The 16,981-nt window shown below is 35.3% G+C and overlaps 1 protein-coding gene across 3 annotated transcripts in view; it reads left to right on the top strand.

Moving 5' to 3' along the window:
• MAP3K21 (mitogen-activated protein kinase kinase kinase 21) overlaps positions 1–15,819 on the top strand; it is a 42,570-nt gene extending 26,751 nt beyond the window's left edge. Inside the window, exons 5-11 of one of the 3 annotated variants that reach the window (XM_051614222.1) lie at positions 3,680–3,920; positions 5,756–5,878; positions 8,495–8,611; positions 9,174–9,324; positions 9,866–9,960; positions 11,196–11,972; positions 12,576–15,819. In XM_051614222.1, coding sequence (XP_051470182.1) covers positions 3,680–3,920; positions 5,756–5,878; positions 8,495–8,611; positions 9,174–9,324; positions 9,866–9,960; positions 11,196–11,972; positions 12,576–13,000 — 1,929 coding nt within the window. In that variant the 3' untranslated portion in view covers positions 13,001–15,819. Of the gene's footprint in view, positions 1–3,679; positions 3,921–5,755; positions 5,879–8,494; positions 8,636–9,173; positions 9,325–9,865; positions 9,961–11,195; positions 11,973–12,575 lie in introns of all 3 variants that reach the window. The other 2 variants (XM_051614221.1, XM_051614223.1) reach the window with 2 other exon arrangements.
• The last annotated feature ends 1,162 nt before the right edge of the window (positions 15,820–16,981 follow it).

Raw genomic sequence — 16,981 nt, 5'->3', positions numbered from 1 at the left:
GCCAGATACTAAGATTCATTAGGTCAAACTCGTACTCATGAATCAGCAAATCAAGTTTCTCTTATTATCCAGATTGCTATCACTGATCTTCTTTCCTTATTCTTACATCTTGATATATTTGTAGTAAATGAGTGCTCACTGTTAATTCTCTTTACCCTCTCTTTTAGTTATTTCAACTACTTTTTAATCACTCTGAGGTTTGTTTTCCTTTAGACAGCTTAATAAATATAATGGTCAGACTAGGCCAGGTGTCCTCTTGAGTCCTGACAGAAATGCTTCCAGCAGAAACAGATTCCTCTTTGCAGGTCTGTTTTGCAGTATAATTATTGCCCAGTATACATTTGTTGTCATTTTTCATGAAGTCGTAATAGATGAGGAAGAAGATAATTGAGATGCACAGTGACTTGTGAAGAAATATTCATAAAAGACATATAAAAACAAACACTAAACTTGAATCTTTCAAGTTGCTTTTTAGTAGCCTTTGTACCTCACTTCTCATCAAGTGTCACAAATGGCTGTTTGTGGACTATAGGCTGGTGATGGGTGTGACTTTACATATCTACTATGCTATCAGTATATGTGGTTTCATAATTTATTAATCAGCAGTAAGACTGCAGTATCATCTATAATATTCATATGTATTTTCTGTCTGCCTTTTCCTCCACCCTTTGCTTTTCCCTCTTCCAGTTTTGTTCGCAGAACTGAATGAGTGCTGTCTGCATAATTAGTCTCTGCCCTGCCTGCAGTGGGTATACAGGTTGCTAGAGCTGGGTTGTGTGCCTCTGTAGCTGTCATATCTCTTCCTCTTCAGATGGGTTACAGTCCCTCTACAGAGAGTAGAGACTTTCCTTTTCACTTGCTGTGTGGTCGCCAGCCACTGCATTACTTGCCACAACCTACTTTAGGGCATGACTCTCTCTTCTGACCCTCCAGCAACTGCTCAGCCAATAATTTTCCCCTTTTTACTCTGAGAGCAAATGTAACAGGCATTCTCATTCACGTTTTTGTCTATTTATTTATTTATTTTCTGGAAGCATTAAACCAGCAAGAGATTGCCTATTGAAGAAAAACTTGACTAAATCCATTTTAGAATTAAACAAATTGGTGCAAAGCTTTGGGAGAACAGTAATATTTTTGGTGTAAAAGTGAGTTAAGCTTAATTAGGGAGGGGAAAAAAGATAAAAATAAATTTGCTACTTGTATGGCAAAGTAAATGCATCTCCAAAGGCATCAGCCCTAATTAGGTAATCCTGTATAAGAATGAAAGTGTGTAACTTTGGCTTAGACATGGTTTTCATATGTGCGGGTTTACTCAGTTTGGCATGTTAGCAATTTTACTGACAAATACTAGGGGGAAAGTAATGTCTATGAAGTATTTATATAATCACAATAAAACAAAAAAAACCCTGCATGGAGTCTTATGCCCTGAAAAAGAGGAACTTCCGTAGCTGGAGGAATTTCCTCAAGCGCTTGCTGTAATTGAGTGATGGTGACACCCACTCCAAGAGAAGATCACAATCTTTTCACGAATGTTCTTGAGCAACTTAAATATAGAATTCTTTCCTAGCTTCCATACAATGGGTGTTTTAATTGTAGAGTGGTGTAGAAACATTGCATAACTAATTGCAGTTAGTCTGTTTTAGTTAGTTTATTTAAAAAAGAGTAAATACTTAATCTCTCAGGGAGGAAACACTATTACTTTTTTCTAGACTGTCTACCTTTTAATACAGGCCCTCAATTTTTGTCTAGTTATGCAGCTTTATTGAAACTGGATTTGAGAACAGCAAGAGATGGATAATCAACAGTGTCTCCTAATACATCTTTATTACTGTGTTAATACCATAATAAATGTATGTTCTATTTAAACTCTAAAGTAACTTTATTCTAAGTTTGAGTCACAGAGCTTCTGCTTACAACCCTTGCTTTAGGTTGTCCAGTGTTGACTGGATGAGAGGAGGAGGAAAGTGACAATTTGTAGCAATCTCTAAATTAAGTGATGAAATATCTTTAAAAAGGACCCAAACAAACAAAAAAAACAAGCCCCACAAACCCTCAAAACTGTACTTACTCATATGAAAACAGGCTTCTTTGAATTTCCAGGAGGTAGAATTGCATTTTGTGAAACTTTACACAAAGCAAAGTGAATTTAAAAATAAATTAAAAAAAATTGTACCAAAATTAGTGAACCATAAGAAATTTTTCAATTGTTTCAATTAAATTTGAAAACAGTGATAAGCAGTGTATGAATGTTACAGTTGTAAAGGGAAACAAAGTATTTTTCTGAGAAACAGATGCTTGTCACTGAACCAGCGTTTGCTTCAATGCTAACCTGTCTTTTGACATCCATATTCTTTTTTGCAACAACAGAGAGGTTTTTTCCCCCCCTGATGTGAAAACAACAAAGTAGTATTGTTCAGGAACTATTTTATTCAAGACAGAATGGGAGTTAAAAAGAGCAGAAAGTTTGATCTTGAGGTGAGGAGTTGTGCTGGTGTACACCATCACTCAATAGTGCTGAGCAGGAGTTGGCAATCTGCTCTGAAGAAAACAACAGCAAAATACACCACAATTGTAAGATTGTACAGTGAAAAAATGAATTATTTTTTAATAGGAATAAGATTCTTATATGTCCAGAACTTTTGTCATCACTTAACTTCAAAAGCTGTTTTCTATTTTGAATTTTCATTTCTATCTGGGTAAAATTTACACAATAATATGTAAAATTAAAAAACAAAAACAAAAACAAAACAAACCAGTCATAGAAACAATAAAGTATTGTAGCTTCCCCTTCCCCTGTAGTCTCTTTTATTGGCGGTACTGATTACATTTCTGATAAGTCTGTTTCTTGTACTATATGCCCCATGCTATGAAGGGAGGTCTACTTACATTTCACATATATAAGATTCTGGGAGCTGAAGATTAAGATAATTTAAGATGATGGGTTTACAGCTGTTTAGCCTAAGGGATTTATTTAACCTGAAAAGTTAACTAACTTCCTCACAAAAGCTTTTTCTTCTCCAAAGTAAAAAAGTGTAAAGGGAAAATAACCACCATTCTATGGAATTGATGGTTGAAAAGTCTATGTGGTGTAATTTGGTGGTTAGTAGCTGTTTGATGTTATACAGATACCTGCTAAATTTTAATTAAGAAACAGCTGTCTTCTGTCTTATGACTTGGTTTATCCTGTTACACTAATCCTCATTTGGTGTAATGCTGATTGCTTTTCTAGATAGAAAAGTGCTACTTAAATACATGGCTGAAAAACAGGAAAGGTTAGAAAATTTAAGATAAAGGCATTAATTTGTGTATTCGTCAGGTCATTGACTTAAGTGTGTAGGAGCTCAGAGCAGTCCTGATGCTATGAGAGAGTCTATGATGTGAAGTACTTTGAGAATATTTTCTGCTAGGCTGTAAGCTGATAATCTTTGATTGGATGTGTTTTCCCTATTACCAGTGCTTACCTATGTTAAGTGACTCAAGTTAAATGGTTAAAAGGAAGTCTTTGTAATGATTGTGTCCAGATACAGAATGGAGGACTATCAGAAGGTCATATGTGCACGTTATGTGTATATAGGGCATCATGTAAATGGTTAAGGAAATACAACCTACTGTGCTTTTTATATATCCTTTTATACAGTCTTCATGTTATTAATTTTACTTGTGTGAATCTTATCTTCAGGAGCTTCGATCACGAGAAGAGGAGTTGACAAGAGCAGCTCTTCAGCAGAAATCTCAAGAAGAGTTACTTAAGCGCCGTGAGCAACAGTTAGCAGAACGTGAGATTGATGTACTGGAGCGCGAGCTGAATATCATGATTTTCCAGTTAAACCAAGAGAAACCCAATGTAAAGAAGAGGAAGGGCAAATTTAAAAGAAGCAGGTTAAAACTTAAAGATGGACACAGAATTAGTTTGCCTTCAGGTTTGCAAATTTTTACGTTCACAGTATATATTACAATTAAATATGCAGGCTTAAATTATGTGCTTAATACTATCAGTATTGGCTACTATTTTAATTCATTGCCAGGTCGTCCTCCTGCACTAATAGTGCGGAAGGATATGGTAAGAGTTGTATAGCTTTCCACCCACCCCCCCCAAGAAAACAACTTTCACATATCATGCTCTTGTAGAGTAGTCCTCATTTCACCTGGAAGAATCTTTCACCTGGTTCAACTACAGGTATCTGAAGGGAAAAGTTACTAGATGGGAGCCATGTGATTTAAGACTGATTCAAAGTTCAGATTTTTGCTCTCATACTTTTTTGCAGATAAAGTAGTACCTATTTATGACATCCTAGAACTTTCTGACACCATCAGATATTAGTGCTGTTTGCCCTAAGCTTGCAAATACGTAGTAGAAAACCAGTACTTAATAATGGCTGGAGGTTCGGGTGTGGTAGGTCCAAATTGCATGCTTACTGCGGTTGTAAAATATGACACAGCAGTCATAAGACATCTTCAGTGTCTTGCTTCTTGCAAGAAAATCCTGCAATAGCAATTGAAGATATTATTTCAGAGTGCAAATATGGCATAATTTGAATGTTGGAGTGTTTAATTTTGCCCACGAATGCATTAAAATGCCCCCTTTGCGAAGGAGGTGCATTTGTAGAGAGTCAGGTTTTATTAGTGTTAGGGACTGTTTTAGTGGTGCCTTTTTGATGTTGCCACGAGATGGCACTACAGAAACTGAAGGTTATGCCGATGGTTGGAAAGCTTTCAGTAGTGGTACCAGGTCCTTGGGATTGACAGGCTTTCTTCCAGTGGCTTCCTGGTCAAGTCTCTTAAGTTTATTACTAATGCAGTAAGAACTTAATGCCACGCTAACACAGGTCTGACCAAATCATGGCTGCCTGGTAGCTGGAAAGAGACAAAGAGAACAGTAACATTTATGGTACTGCTTCAGCACTAGTGAAATAAGCTTATTTTTCCTTACTTTAATGATAACAGTAAATAAAATAAAAATCATGCTTCCAGACAAGCATGTTAGTTTGGTTTGTACTGGCTTACAAGCTTAAACTAAATATTTGGTGCTTTGACTTCAGTTTGGCTTGTATTTAACTTGAAAAAGTGATAAACATTTTTACTCACAATGCCACTTTACTCTTTGTTGTTGAGAACCACCCAGTTGAACTTGTCCTTGAGACAGTACTCTTGTAAGAATAGCATGCAATCTAATTGCACTGAAGATGTGAATTATGAAGGGGCATATAATCAGATTTAATTTATTTTTTTCCGATTTGCCAACATTTGTTGGGTTTTTTTATTATGTTGCTATAAATATTTGTAGTTCTGTAGTTTGGTGTCTTGTTTTTCTGACATATTGATAGATGTGGCTTCTTTGTTAATGCTACTTTTTTATGTTTTATATGAATTACAAGTTTAAAATTAAAATCTGATTGTCCTGAATATTGATTGATTTGAGATGAAATTGAGATTTTTCTTTCCTTGTGTGAAAACCAACATGATGGATGTGTCTCAGTTTGGGCCCACTTGGACCTGTCTGCTTTTGTTTATGTTTACTGCAAACCTATTGTATAGTGTCTGTGAAGGTGTGAAATCCTGCCGTTTGACTGAGTATCTAAATTGTTACATGGAGTTAGTTTGTCAGTGTTTTTAATATGAACATCTCTTACACTTTCAAGTCTAATTCACATATGGCTTTGTTTTATGAAGTAAAGCAGTATAATATCCTGATTTTTTATTTATTTTATTTTATTTTTTTAGAACATTAAAACTGATTTGTTTTACTCTCTTACAGATTTTCAGCACAAAATAACAGTGCAGGCATCTCCCAATCTAGATAAGAGGAGGAGTTTAAACAGTAACAGCTCTAGTCCATCAAGTAGCCCCACAATAATTCCTCGTCTTCGAGCTATACAGTGTAAGTGTTCACCATTTCTATTTGTTTATTCGGTTGACAGAGACTGTTCCAGACACCCATTGAAACACTGGTAGCAGTATCCAATTCCAGACAGATTTCTGTCCTATTTCTAGGTCCCTCATCTTGTTCTAACATTTGCAACTTGTTCTTTGATGGGACAGGATCACCTTGCTAAAATGCTAACTTATTTCAGTAACACAAAATTATTGTGAATACTTTAAATATGTATCTCCTTAATAACTTCAGCAACTCATTTGTACACTGACTGGGATAAAACAATGAAGAATCAAAATTTATAATGACAAAAGGCAAAGTGTCTTGTTTAGAATCCATGTAAGATGGAAAACAAGTTTTTAATTAGGTATTGGAGTTGATAAAGGAAATTGGTTATGGCTTATCAAAAAAAAAGGGGGGAAAAAAAAGAAGAAAAATGTAGCAAATAAGGGAGTCATGGAAAATGGAAAGGCCAAAGAATCATCCTGCAACCCAGCTTGCAGAGGTCAAGAGAAGCAAGCATTAAGCAAAACCAGTAGAAAATAAAGAAGAAATTTTGCTGTAGGTTTTTTGAAAGAAAGAAGCAAAAATAAAGTTGTGGGTAGGCTTGTAGGCCTATGTTATTCCATGTGTACTGAAGACAGGAGATAAGGTGTATTCATGCTCATGTAGTAGAGGTACAATGAATATGGAAGAAAACAGCTCATATTGTTACAAATGAAGCCTGCATTTATATTCAGGAATTACATATGTAGAGATACAAAACAATTCCTGTGGGATTCACTGCTTGCGTATGTAGTGTCTGAACTATTGTGCAAAGTAGATTGTCTAATTATCCATATTTAGTGTGGAATGCTATGTGAGATGAAAAGCCTTAAGTTTTTCTGTTTATATGAAATCAGTGGAACCTGTTCCAGCTGATTGCTTATGGACGGTGACTATCTTCTTTTCCAAGGGTAGTCACCTCTGAAGGAAATTACTTCGGCATCTGGCTTTATCAGATGTAAGTAAGGAGGAGGGGAAATAAAACTGCATAGGGAGGTGTTTTTCTGCATACTGTTCTGTAACTAGTTTAAAGATTTATTTTCTTTACCCAAACTGAAACTTTGTTTAAAGATTGGATAGAAACCAGATCTCTCATCTCCTTTGAAATACCTCTGCCTTATGAAATCCTTTCCATCATTACTGTCTAAAGGAGAAGTGATGTCTTTTCTGGCAGTAACTTTAGTATTTGCTTGAACTGTAACAAAGACAATTACCGGGTGAAGACCATTACTACCCATATATTGTGGATAAAGGAGAGAGGTGGACAAAGCCTATCTTGCTTTTCGTAATGAAAATTTAAGTGAAAAATTATGTCAGGTCTTTTTCAGAAGCTAGCTGACACAGTATCTGTGTTAGCAATGGTTTCTCAACCTCAAACTGTTTAGTAGGGCTTTTGATACATTGTATTTTTACTTCCAAAATGTAAGAGAAGTTTTTCTTAGTAAAATGTCATAATTACATATAAACAAGACTGTCTTATTTTATCTTTGACTCTCCTTGCTCTGTATGAAAATGCTTGGAAATGAAGCAAATGTCAGGTATTATCATGATTCTGAAAACTTGAGGGGTTTTTAAAAATGTGTAGTATTATGTAAGCTATGGCCGTGCCACTCCTTGCATGTGTGCTAAGTGGCACTGGAGATTTTTTTTTTATTATTGTTGCATGCATTTGTATTTTTAGAACTGGAACACACAGGACAACATAGAGGCACTCCTTTGAAGACCTACACTTCTGTTACTGAGTTTGGATACCTAGGCTTTACCTAAAAGCTTATCAGATCTCTCAGGAGTATCTAGCTGAAACAATTTAGCTTCCACACCCATCTGCACCTGTGCAAAATAAATTCTCTTTCCCACAATAATGTTTTATCTTGATTTAACTTCAAAGTGTCTTTGTTTCAAGAAGACTTGCTCAAATACAGATTATTTGAATGGGCGTATCTAACAATTGTTTACTTGATTGCTTCACTTCGTCATGAGTGAGTCTAACTTCCAAATCTAAATTTTTTTTCAGCTAAAATAAAAATCTACTTAATTGAAAATCTTGCGATTAAGACAACTCCAGCTGATTTTGAAAGGTGTTTTAGAGGGAGGAGGAAAACCAGAAAGATAGATATTGTGTGGTTGAAAATAGGAGTGTAGAGAAGGCAACTAGAGTGCCAGACTGCAGGGTCAACTGTGCTGGTGAGAAGGTGTATGGTGAGGCAGAAGGAGAGTGCTGTGCAGTGCAGGAGGAGCAGAACTATAAGCACGTAAATGCTACCTCATTTATCCTGCTGTTATAACTGGCTAAGTTGTTTTTCTCTTAGGTATCTCCATCAAAGCTGTAGACACCCTATGTTGATAGCAAGTTCCGTTTCTAGTTAGTCAATCGTATATGGAAATCTACTTATCAGGGTCTAGTCCTAGACAGAGGAACCTTTAAACCCTACAGTAAAAAAACCATAATCACAGGATGTTTAGTGCCTTTATGGATCTGGGATTTATAAACAAAACATAAAAATATAAGGGAAACAGTTCCATTTCCAAAATCAACTTGACTAAGTTCTCTACTACATTCTCTTAATTTTTCCTCAGTGATTCCTAAAACAGATACACACACAACTAATGGCCGAAGAAACAGTGTATATGTGTACCAGCAAGATGTAGATATCACAAGTGAATATGAACTTCCCAGTGGGGTTATGAAAAAAGGCAAGATTTCATTATGTTTTAAAGGTGCTGGTTTAGTTTAATTTAACAGTTGAGACAGTGACAGACTAAGCATTTAATGAAGGTTAGACACTTTAAAAATATAAATTTTTTTGTTGTAGTGAGAAAGAAAATGTTATTCCTTGTTACAATTGGAATATTCTGTTTTCATTTCATACCAGTTGCTCCATGGCATATATTTTTTTCATTGGAATTTAAGTGCTCAGTCTAACTCACTTGTCTGAATTACCTAAATATAAGGTTCTCAGTTAAAGGAAGCATGGAAAATTGTTTTGCTGCTTTATCTTTCATTTGGGTCTCCTGTCAGCTCATAAATTATTTTTCTTTCTTGCTTATCTTTTTGGATCAGTGCATTTTGCATGGTGGTTTTTGTAAGAGGGGGGAAAAAAAAATCTCAATTTGTTTACTACTTTTTGTGTTACTGTGTCAAAATTATTTTGCAGTGGAGAAAATAGTCTGTTTCTGTCTGTCAAAATATTTTTGTTTTAGAAATTACTATTTATGTGTGGGGTTTTTTGTCTGTGTTTTTAAATTCAATCTCTAGTAACTTCAGATGAAAGCAACAGAACTTGGGGAAGGAGCACAACTTATCACCAAGAAGAGTTTGAAGATGTGAAGAAAAGTTTTAAAAAGAGAGGTTGTACATGGGGACCAAGTTCAGTTCAAATAAAGGATCGTGCAGATTGTAAGGACAAGTATGTCTATTACATTTTGTTTGTTTGATAATCCTAAGCGTAAGGCATCTTTTTCCTTGTCTCTTCTAGTATAAATAATAATGCAATTTTTTTCTTGGTAGAGACATCCACTCATTTATCTGTTGGTTCCAGACGGTCTGTTGAAGCTGGCTTTATGATATTTTTGTTTGTTTTAAAGTCACTACATTTAATAAATTTCCAATACTCACATCGTTTTTTTGACACAGTGAAACTGTTGTCCAGGTGTGCACCAACCTTAGTTCTTCAATATAGTCGAGGTCCATTTTTCATTGACTTTCTTTTTCGGCTGGAAATTTTAATCTTGTAAAGAACACCTGATATAAGGCATGTATCAATTTTGAATCATATGACTCTGTGCTATTATATACAATTTTTTTTTTTAGCTTTGGAAAGCTTTACTGTTTTCAAGTTACGTACTACATGTTTATAGTTTAAAAAGAGATATTTTAGTAATTTTCTTGTCGAAGTGTGTATAAGCATGGTATCCTCTGTAATATCAAAATACCTATTGTTGTTTCAGAGTGAGACCTCTTTCAGATGGCAGCAACCCTTGGTCAACGCTTCTAATGAAAAATCAGAAGGGTGTTCCCTTAGCGTCGTTATTTGTGGACCAAGGTGAGAGCTATTTTTGAAAAAGTGAAAGTTACCATATAATGGCATTAAGTATACCTCCACTGTTATACATTGTATTGCTTTACTTTCTCAAGGATTATGCAGATTATTAGAAGAGTAGTCAGGCTACAAATAATTTTCCTGTGCAAAAAAAACTATAACAAAATGTTAAAACATCTTTACATTTCCAGCATTAGCAGCTAAGAAATGAAATATATGTGGTGTTGTTTAGGCAACATATTGGGAGTTACAGGTAATTCATAAGCGAAAGCATACTTAATCCTCTTAGAAGCATAGTAGCTGTATGTGGCTTTTCATGTCCATTACTGTGGCTTTATGATACAATCATTCTCAAGTTTGCACACACTTTCTATCCTACAGATTGTCTTACCTAAGAAAATTAAGTTACCAGTGTCAGATAAAAAAACAGTGATATAACTTGATGTCAATACCCGTGGCTGGATTTGTGACAGCTGGAAGAGGAAATGGATGCTGCTTTTTTTTTTTTTTTTTTTTTTCCCTAGGAAAAAAGCATTTTCATCTTTGTAAATACTGGTAGGGATACAAAGCAAGGCTTCACAATTAGTAATTTAATTGATTATTTAATTGATTAAACCCCTACATACAAAGAAGATTACACAGGTTTATGTATTTGCATTTCAAATATTTCTGTGTTTATTCTGTAGCATTCAGTAGTTTATAGTAGAATAACACATGTGGGTCATATGATACCTTCCGTGTTATTTGTTGTTAGGTGCAGGATGTCAAGTTTACTTCCTACTCTAGACCACTATAGTCTAATGAATTAATTGGAAAAATTTCTAGTTACTCACTGGGTTTTGGAACATGCCTTAAGTGAAAGTATTGTGTGCCAGATCTTCTCTGGCAGTTTGTGTAGAGTAAATTACTTCACTGTAGTCCATACAGAGAAGTATTTTTCATGTTACTTGAAAAGCACTACCAAAGTGTTGCAAATCCTCAAATATTACAGAAAATGCAAAAACAGTATCTGTTCTTCAACTGTGTTGAGTGCATAAAGGTTGGGAGATACAGCATGCCTCTTAAAATAAGAGTAAGTCTTTCAGATGCAGATAACATAATTTGCATCTAAAGGGGGTGTAGAGTATACCTCAAGGTTAATACTTGTGCAAGTGGAATGAAATAATGTGTACATAGGCAGACATGTGATAGCAAAATAGCTGAATTGGTATCTTAAAGTATACTGTAATGTTTTATAGGTGTCTGTACTGATAAGAAACTACTCCCTGAAGGTTTGGACAGTAAAAGACCAAAGCCAATTAAGTTGCCAAATCAGGCCTATATTAATCTACCTCTTTGGAAAGATGATCAGGGAGAGAATACAGTAGAACATGAGAGCTTTGAAGAAGGAACCTCTGCTAGTTCTACAAATAGTACTCCTCAAATGACACCGACAAACAGTCTGAGCAGGACACTGCAGAAAAAGAAGACTGATTCAGTGCTTTATGGGTGTGCTGTCCTGCTTGCATCTGTTGCCCTGGGCTTAGATATCAGAGAGCTGAACAAATCGCAGGGTTCAGATGAGCTCTTGCCTAAAGATGAGAAGAAGAAGCGTGATGGAATATTTCAGCGTGCTTCAAAATTTCGCAGGAGTACCAGCCCTACAAGACTGCAGTCCAAAAAAGAGGAAACAAGTATTCCATCCCTAAATCCAGCTGCAAATGCTGTGAATCTTCTCTCTATGCCCTCCATTTCCACAAAATGCCTACTTCAATCTGACAGCGAAGATGCATTTGTAAGCACTGTCCTTGGTGATTGTGGTCCATGCAGTTCCACTGATGACTTTTCATCTAAAAGTAAGAGAGAACTGAGCATACAGCTGGCTCCTAATTCAGTTTCTACACGATTGAAAAATCAGCCTTTTAATATTTGTCTGAAGCAAGAATCTCAAAATGTGCCAAATGACTCCTCAACAAAGTTAAGTGTGTTGTGTCACAGACGAACCTTATCAGATGGGAACAATTTTCAGATCACAGGTGGGTGATTAAGAACTTAAAATGCAGGGCGTTTTAAGTACAGAAACAGAAAATGTAGGAAAACCAACCATTCACTAATGAAGAATTTATGTTGCATTTTCCACAGGTCCCTAAGTTAAGCTGTTGATAAAATCTTAAGCTGTAAAAGGGTCTTTAAATTTGGTGGGAAGCTTGTAATTACTGAGTTTTTTAAAATAAGTTATAAATGTCAGTAATGGTGTTCTGTGGTGACTTAAATGTCATGTTCTTCATCGTACTCTATGCATATGTAATCACTCATAATAACCAGACAAATTTGTGGGGCTTTATTTCAATATTAACATTCATTCAGATACTGGGTGATTAATGCTCTCTGTATATTTCTTTTGTAGCAATAAAAAATAAATTATTATGGCCTCTAGCAGAGAGCACAGAAACAAAAATGTTACTTGAACACTGCTCGTCCTCTCTGAGGAGATTCTCTACAAATGTATGAGTCTCTTAATTTTTCTCGAGATAAAAAAAGAACCCTAGTGTTTAGGGCAACCCAGTTTTACAAATGGCAAAGAAGTCAAGACATCACATGGTTTAAATTGTCTTTGTTTGGCCTTTGCTTTCCCCTAGCTAATGGATTTGCTTCAACCAATGATGTCTCCACGTTACCAATTTTATCAGTTACTGGAACTCTGCACTCTCCATCTCTTCAGCAAAGAAGCAGCCACAGTGGTATTTCAACTGAAAAGCAAAGTGCTGTCAATATTATATCAAGGCCTCGACCTTCTTCTCTAAGAAGTAAAATTGATGCATGGCAGATTATTCCACGTATTATTAAACCAAACTCTAAAGACTCTGACTATGTAGAGGGCATTGTGGATCCAGATGTTAACTTCTTGCCAGACACAGCGGAAAGAACTAATTGCCACATGCCCTCATTGCTTGATATTGATGTGGAAGGTCAAAACAGAGACTGTACTGTGCCTTTATGTAGAATGAAGAGCAAAACTTGTCGGCCATCTATATATGAACTGGAGAGAGAGTTTCTGTCATGAGTGCCTTTCATTTAAAAAATGTTTTGCTTTCTAAAGGGGAACAAATATAAAATTCTGGTCCATCTAATGCATTGTGCTGCTGTTTTCTGATGTACTGTGACAAATAGTACCAAAATTATTAAAATGGGCAGCTAATTAAGAAAGTGTAGTAGGTGCCTTTTTCAAACGTTCTTGGAATCCCAGCTAGTAATTTGAAAAACACAATGCTGCAAAATAGTGTTCTAGGTGAACTTTATAAGCATATTTTGAATTGCTAAAGTAACATGCCCACCTCCCTCTGCAGTGTCCTGGAAGTTTTCTTTAGGTTTGAGGGGTTTTGTTAGAAATTTAACTTTTGCACATTGAAAAAATGAATTACATAGAGTAGGGCTTTGTTGCATCCAAGAAGATTTTTGCCTAAGAAGTGGTTGTCTGCAGCTTGCCTCTGTGGCCTGCAGCAAGGGGATTTAAGGTGCTGGTGCAGGAGGCTCTGTTCACTCCTTATTAAGTAGCTGGTTAGGTTTTGGCATTTGATACTGAAATTGTTAAAGGACCAGCAGCTGAATTTGCAGTCTGCCCTTGTTTTTTTGTGAGAACTTTCAACTGTGTGCATTAGTTTCTCCAGAAAGTTACACTGCTTGTATAAACACTTAGGTTTCAGTCACCATATCGATTTGAGAGGGTAAACTTCAGTATTGCAATTGGATTAAAGGTATTTGACATACTTTATAATGTGAAACAACATTCCTCGTAGGTAAGGATACACTGGAACGTAAATATTTGTACTCCTGGCCTTTTGAAGACTACAATGTTTGCACTGAAAACAATATTCTTGGTTTTCGATTTTTTTGTTTGTGGTGGAGGGGTTTGCTCCCCTTCTTGTTTTTTAAACTCAGCTGCACCTTGTATTGAGGAAAGATGATGGGTTTTAAGGATGATTTGGTTTGGTTTTAAGTGAGCCAACAGTGCATTTTACTGCACTCAGAGTTTAAAACTGCAATAATTTAATATTAAATCTTTCAATGTAATTGCTGCAGCTTTTCTTTCTAAAGTTACTACTGAGTGCCCAGTTATTCATATTTAGGCATTAAAGGACAGAAACAGATATGCTTGACTGGTTTTCAGTGATAGAAAGGTTCCAGAAAATTCCGAGTAGTTAACCATGGGAGGAGGAACATTTAACCATGATAACACCAATAGTTTAATTTTTTACAGTATCACTAAGTAAGTGATTAAATAAAGCCAAATGTACAGTATTCTTTCTCTGATGAAAGCATTTCTGGAATTAAAGGAACATCCCTTGTATTCCAATATTTGAAGCCTGAATTTTGCATATCGTTTGAGATTTAAGTAGTCTTCATAAATAAAATTAGATAATATTAGAATAAAACTCCTACATTCCTGTCAGAAGACAGTTTTGTTGAGACAGTTTTTTTAAATGTTTTCTTCTCCTTTGCCCTGGGGTCTGGGAGTTCAGTTGCTAAACAGAATACACAGTTGCTTAAAGCTTCAAAACCAAAGGATTAAAAAAAGAAATTTTCTGTTCTAAGACTGGTATGCAGTACAGCAGGTACCTTGAGGATGACAGATAATTATACATACAAAATCACAAAGTCTAAATCACACAGAGCAGAACACATAAAATGCAACTTCCCAGCTCTCAAAGTGAAAATTAAAAGGATTTCCTTAAAGTGTTAGTTTACCAAAAGTAAAGACATAACCACTATTTGTCTGTAAAAGTAAAGACTTGCATAGCAGATTATTAAGTTACTACATTTTGTTCAAACCTGTTTCTATTTCAGTATTTCGACATGATTCAAGTTGCATACTGTTCTTTGTCTGTTCTTTTAACTTTAATTTCATCAGAACACTTTAAATAGAAGAAGTCTATTCCAGTTTTAATACAAAATGTATTCATAAAATTCAATTAGGTAATGCACACGGGTCAAATTTTAAGTATAGTTTCATAGCAGATTTATCTTCAAGGCTTAAGTAGGATTTTAGAGCATTGTTATATATTCCAACATTTTCTTGATCAATTGTGTAATACTGAGAGAAAAGGAGCTGATTGTATTACGTGTTTCTGAAGAAAGTATCTTTGGCTTTCTACAGGAAAATCTCAGGTGCTGAAGTATTTTGACTTGTATTAAGTTCTGTTCTGTACTTTTGAGGTTTATATAATTTTAAATGTTGAATTTTGCACCCTGTGTTTTGTAATTAGTAGTATGGGCATAAAAAGCCCTTTGAGCTGTATTGTTTTCACTTACCAGTGGCTTATCTCTCTTGTAATTAAACAAAGATTTGTACTCCTGTTCAGTGGATAATTTTGCATAAGAGTGGGACATATAATGTGACCAGGACAGTGTGTTGTAACTAATTTGGGACTTTGCATTCCACCTCTTATTTTAAGACAGTTTAAGTAAGCCATCTCAAATATTTCTCTTATGCGATGAAGGTTTTTTTAAAGCTATAGTCTGTAGTGCTTGATCATTGTTTTTTTTTTATAGTCTAAAATTTTAGGCCAGTCTCCACTGAAATTAAAGAGAAAAAGAAAAAAATATTGCAATCGTGGTTTCACAGTCTGTATTTCACTTGTCACCAGAGAAACTTTTTATAAAGGCAGGGTAATCTGGTATGCATTAAGTGATCTGTCTTGGTTAAAATATTTATTTCAGTGTAGGTGAATAGCCTGAACAAATAATTTATGTTGATTGTTTTAGCATAAAACTGAAGGTGCTTACACTACAAAGATTAGGATAAACACTTGACATGCTGTTCTACAAAACCTGATGATTTAAATGTTTTTATTTAAAAAAAAAAAATAAATGTTTTGTAGCTACTGTCTTGCAAAGTGACCTGAATTTTTTGGAAAAATATATTTTAATGCTTTCTTAACACATACAAAGGAGCTGTCTGGTGAATAAACAGGAACTATAGACTATGGTCAGCTTGTTCTTGGACCACTAGAACATAATTGTTACTTTAAGATTAATTATCCAGTACAGAAATGTGAATGCTCCTGTAATTTCTTGCAATTGATGTGGCAGAAACACATGGTGTAACCGTGTTTTTTTTTCTTTCATGTGGCCATAATGTTTTTTGATGTTTTTACAATGTTGGCTTGGTATCTTAAAAGAGGCAGAGCAGTGGATATAAATAAATGTTGTGTCTCATTCAGCATCAAGAATACAGGTAAGAACATATTTCTGTTGTGAGGATTTTGAGGGGGTAGGGTTTGGTGTTTTTTTGTTTGTTTGTTTAGGGAGGTTTGGTACTTTGAGTTTTTTGTTTGGGTTTGTTGTGGGGTTTTTTTAGGCAAATTAATCCATTATTTTCCTTCTGCAGTGGTCAAATGTCTTCTTGACTCTGAGTATGCATCTCCTTCAATGCACATGCCACCTGAAATGTTTAAGAAAGAAGTGCTAATTGCAATTCTATTGGCCACTGTAGCTCTCATCAGAATACTTTTCTCACAGTACAACTTCTGAAATTATTCATGCTGGTGCTCTTGATAGTGGAAATTTTCATCCCCAAGGCCCTGATTCCTCCTTGTTTGTGATGCAGCTACTTGATGGCTGGCTTGGGGTCTAGGATAGAAACACTCTAATTTACCCATGAGAAATACTTGTTAGACAAAAGTTCCTGGGCAAGGGAATCACCTTTTCTTATTTTTTTTATTGTACCTTAGCCAGTGCTGACCCACTGAAAGCCTATCTGTTAGGTGCTTTTTCAGGTTTGGGTTTTTATTTATCATGGTTGCTCTTCTGTGATTAAGCAAATTCTGTTGGTTTACAGAACCAGAATAGCATAACTGTATTATTATTTCTAGAACCAGACTATGATTCCTATCATTATTGTAGAACCTTTACTCTTGTTATCTTTAGCTAGGGGATGTAAGCAAGGGGGCACTCTGTGTTTGCACATTACGTGCTAGTAGATACTAGGGATAGATAAGGACAGAGATTATTTTGTAGCTGTAAATATGCTAAGTAGCTGTAAATA

This window comes from Apus apus, chromosome 3 (genome assembly GCF_020740795.1).
Source record: "Apus apus isolate bApuApu2 chromosome 3, bApuApu2.pri.cur, whole genome shotgun sequence".
Lineage (NCBI taxonomy): Eukaryota > Metazoa > Chordata > Aves > Apodiformes > Apodidae > Apus > Apus apus.
This window is presented reverse-complemented; position numbering and strand designations above follow the sequence as displayed.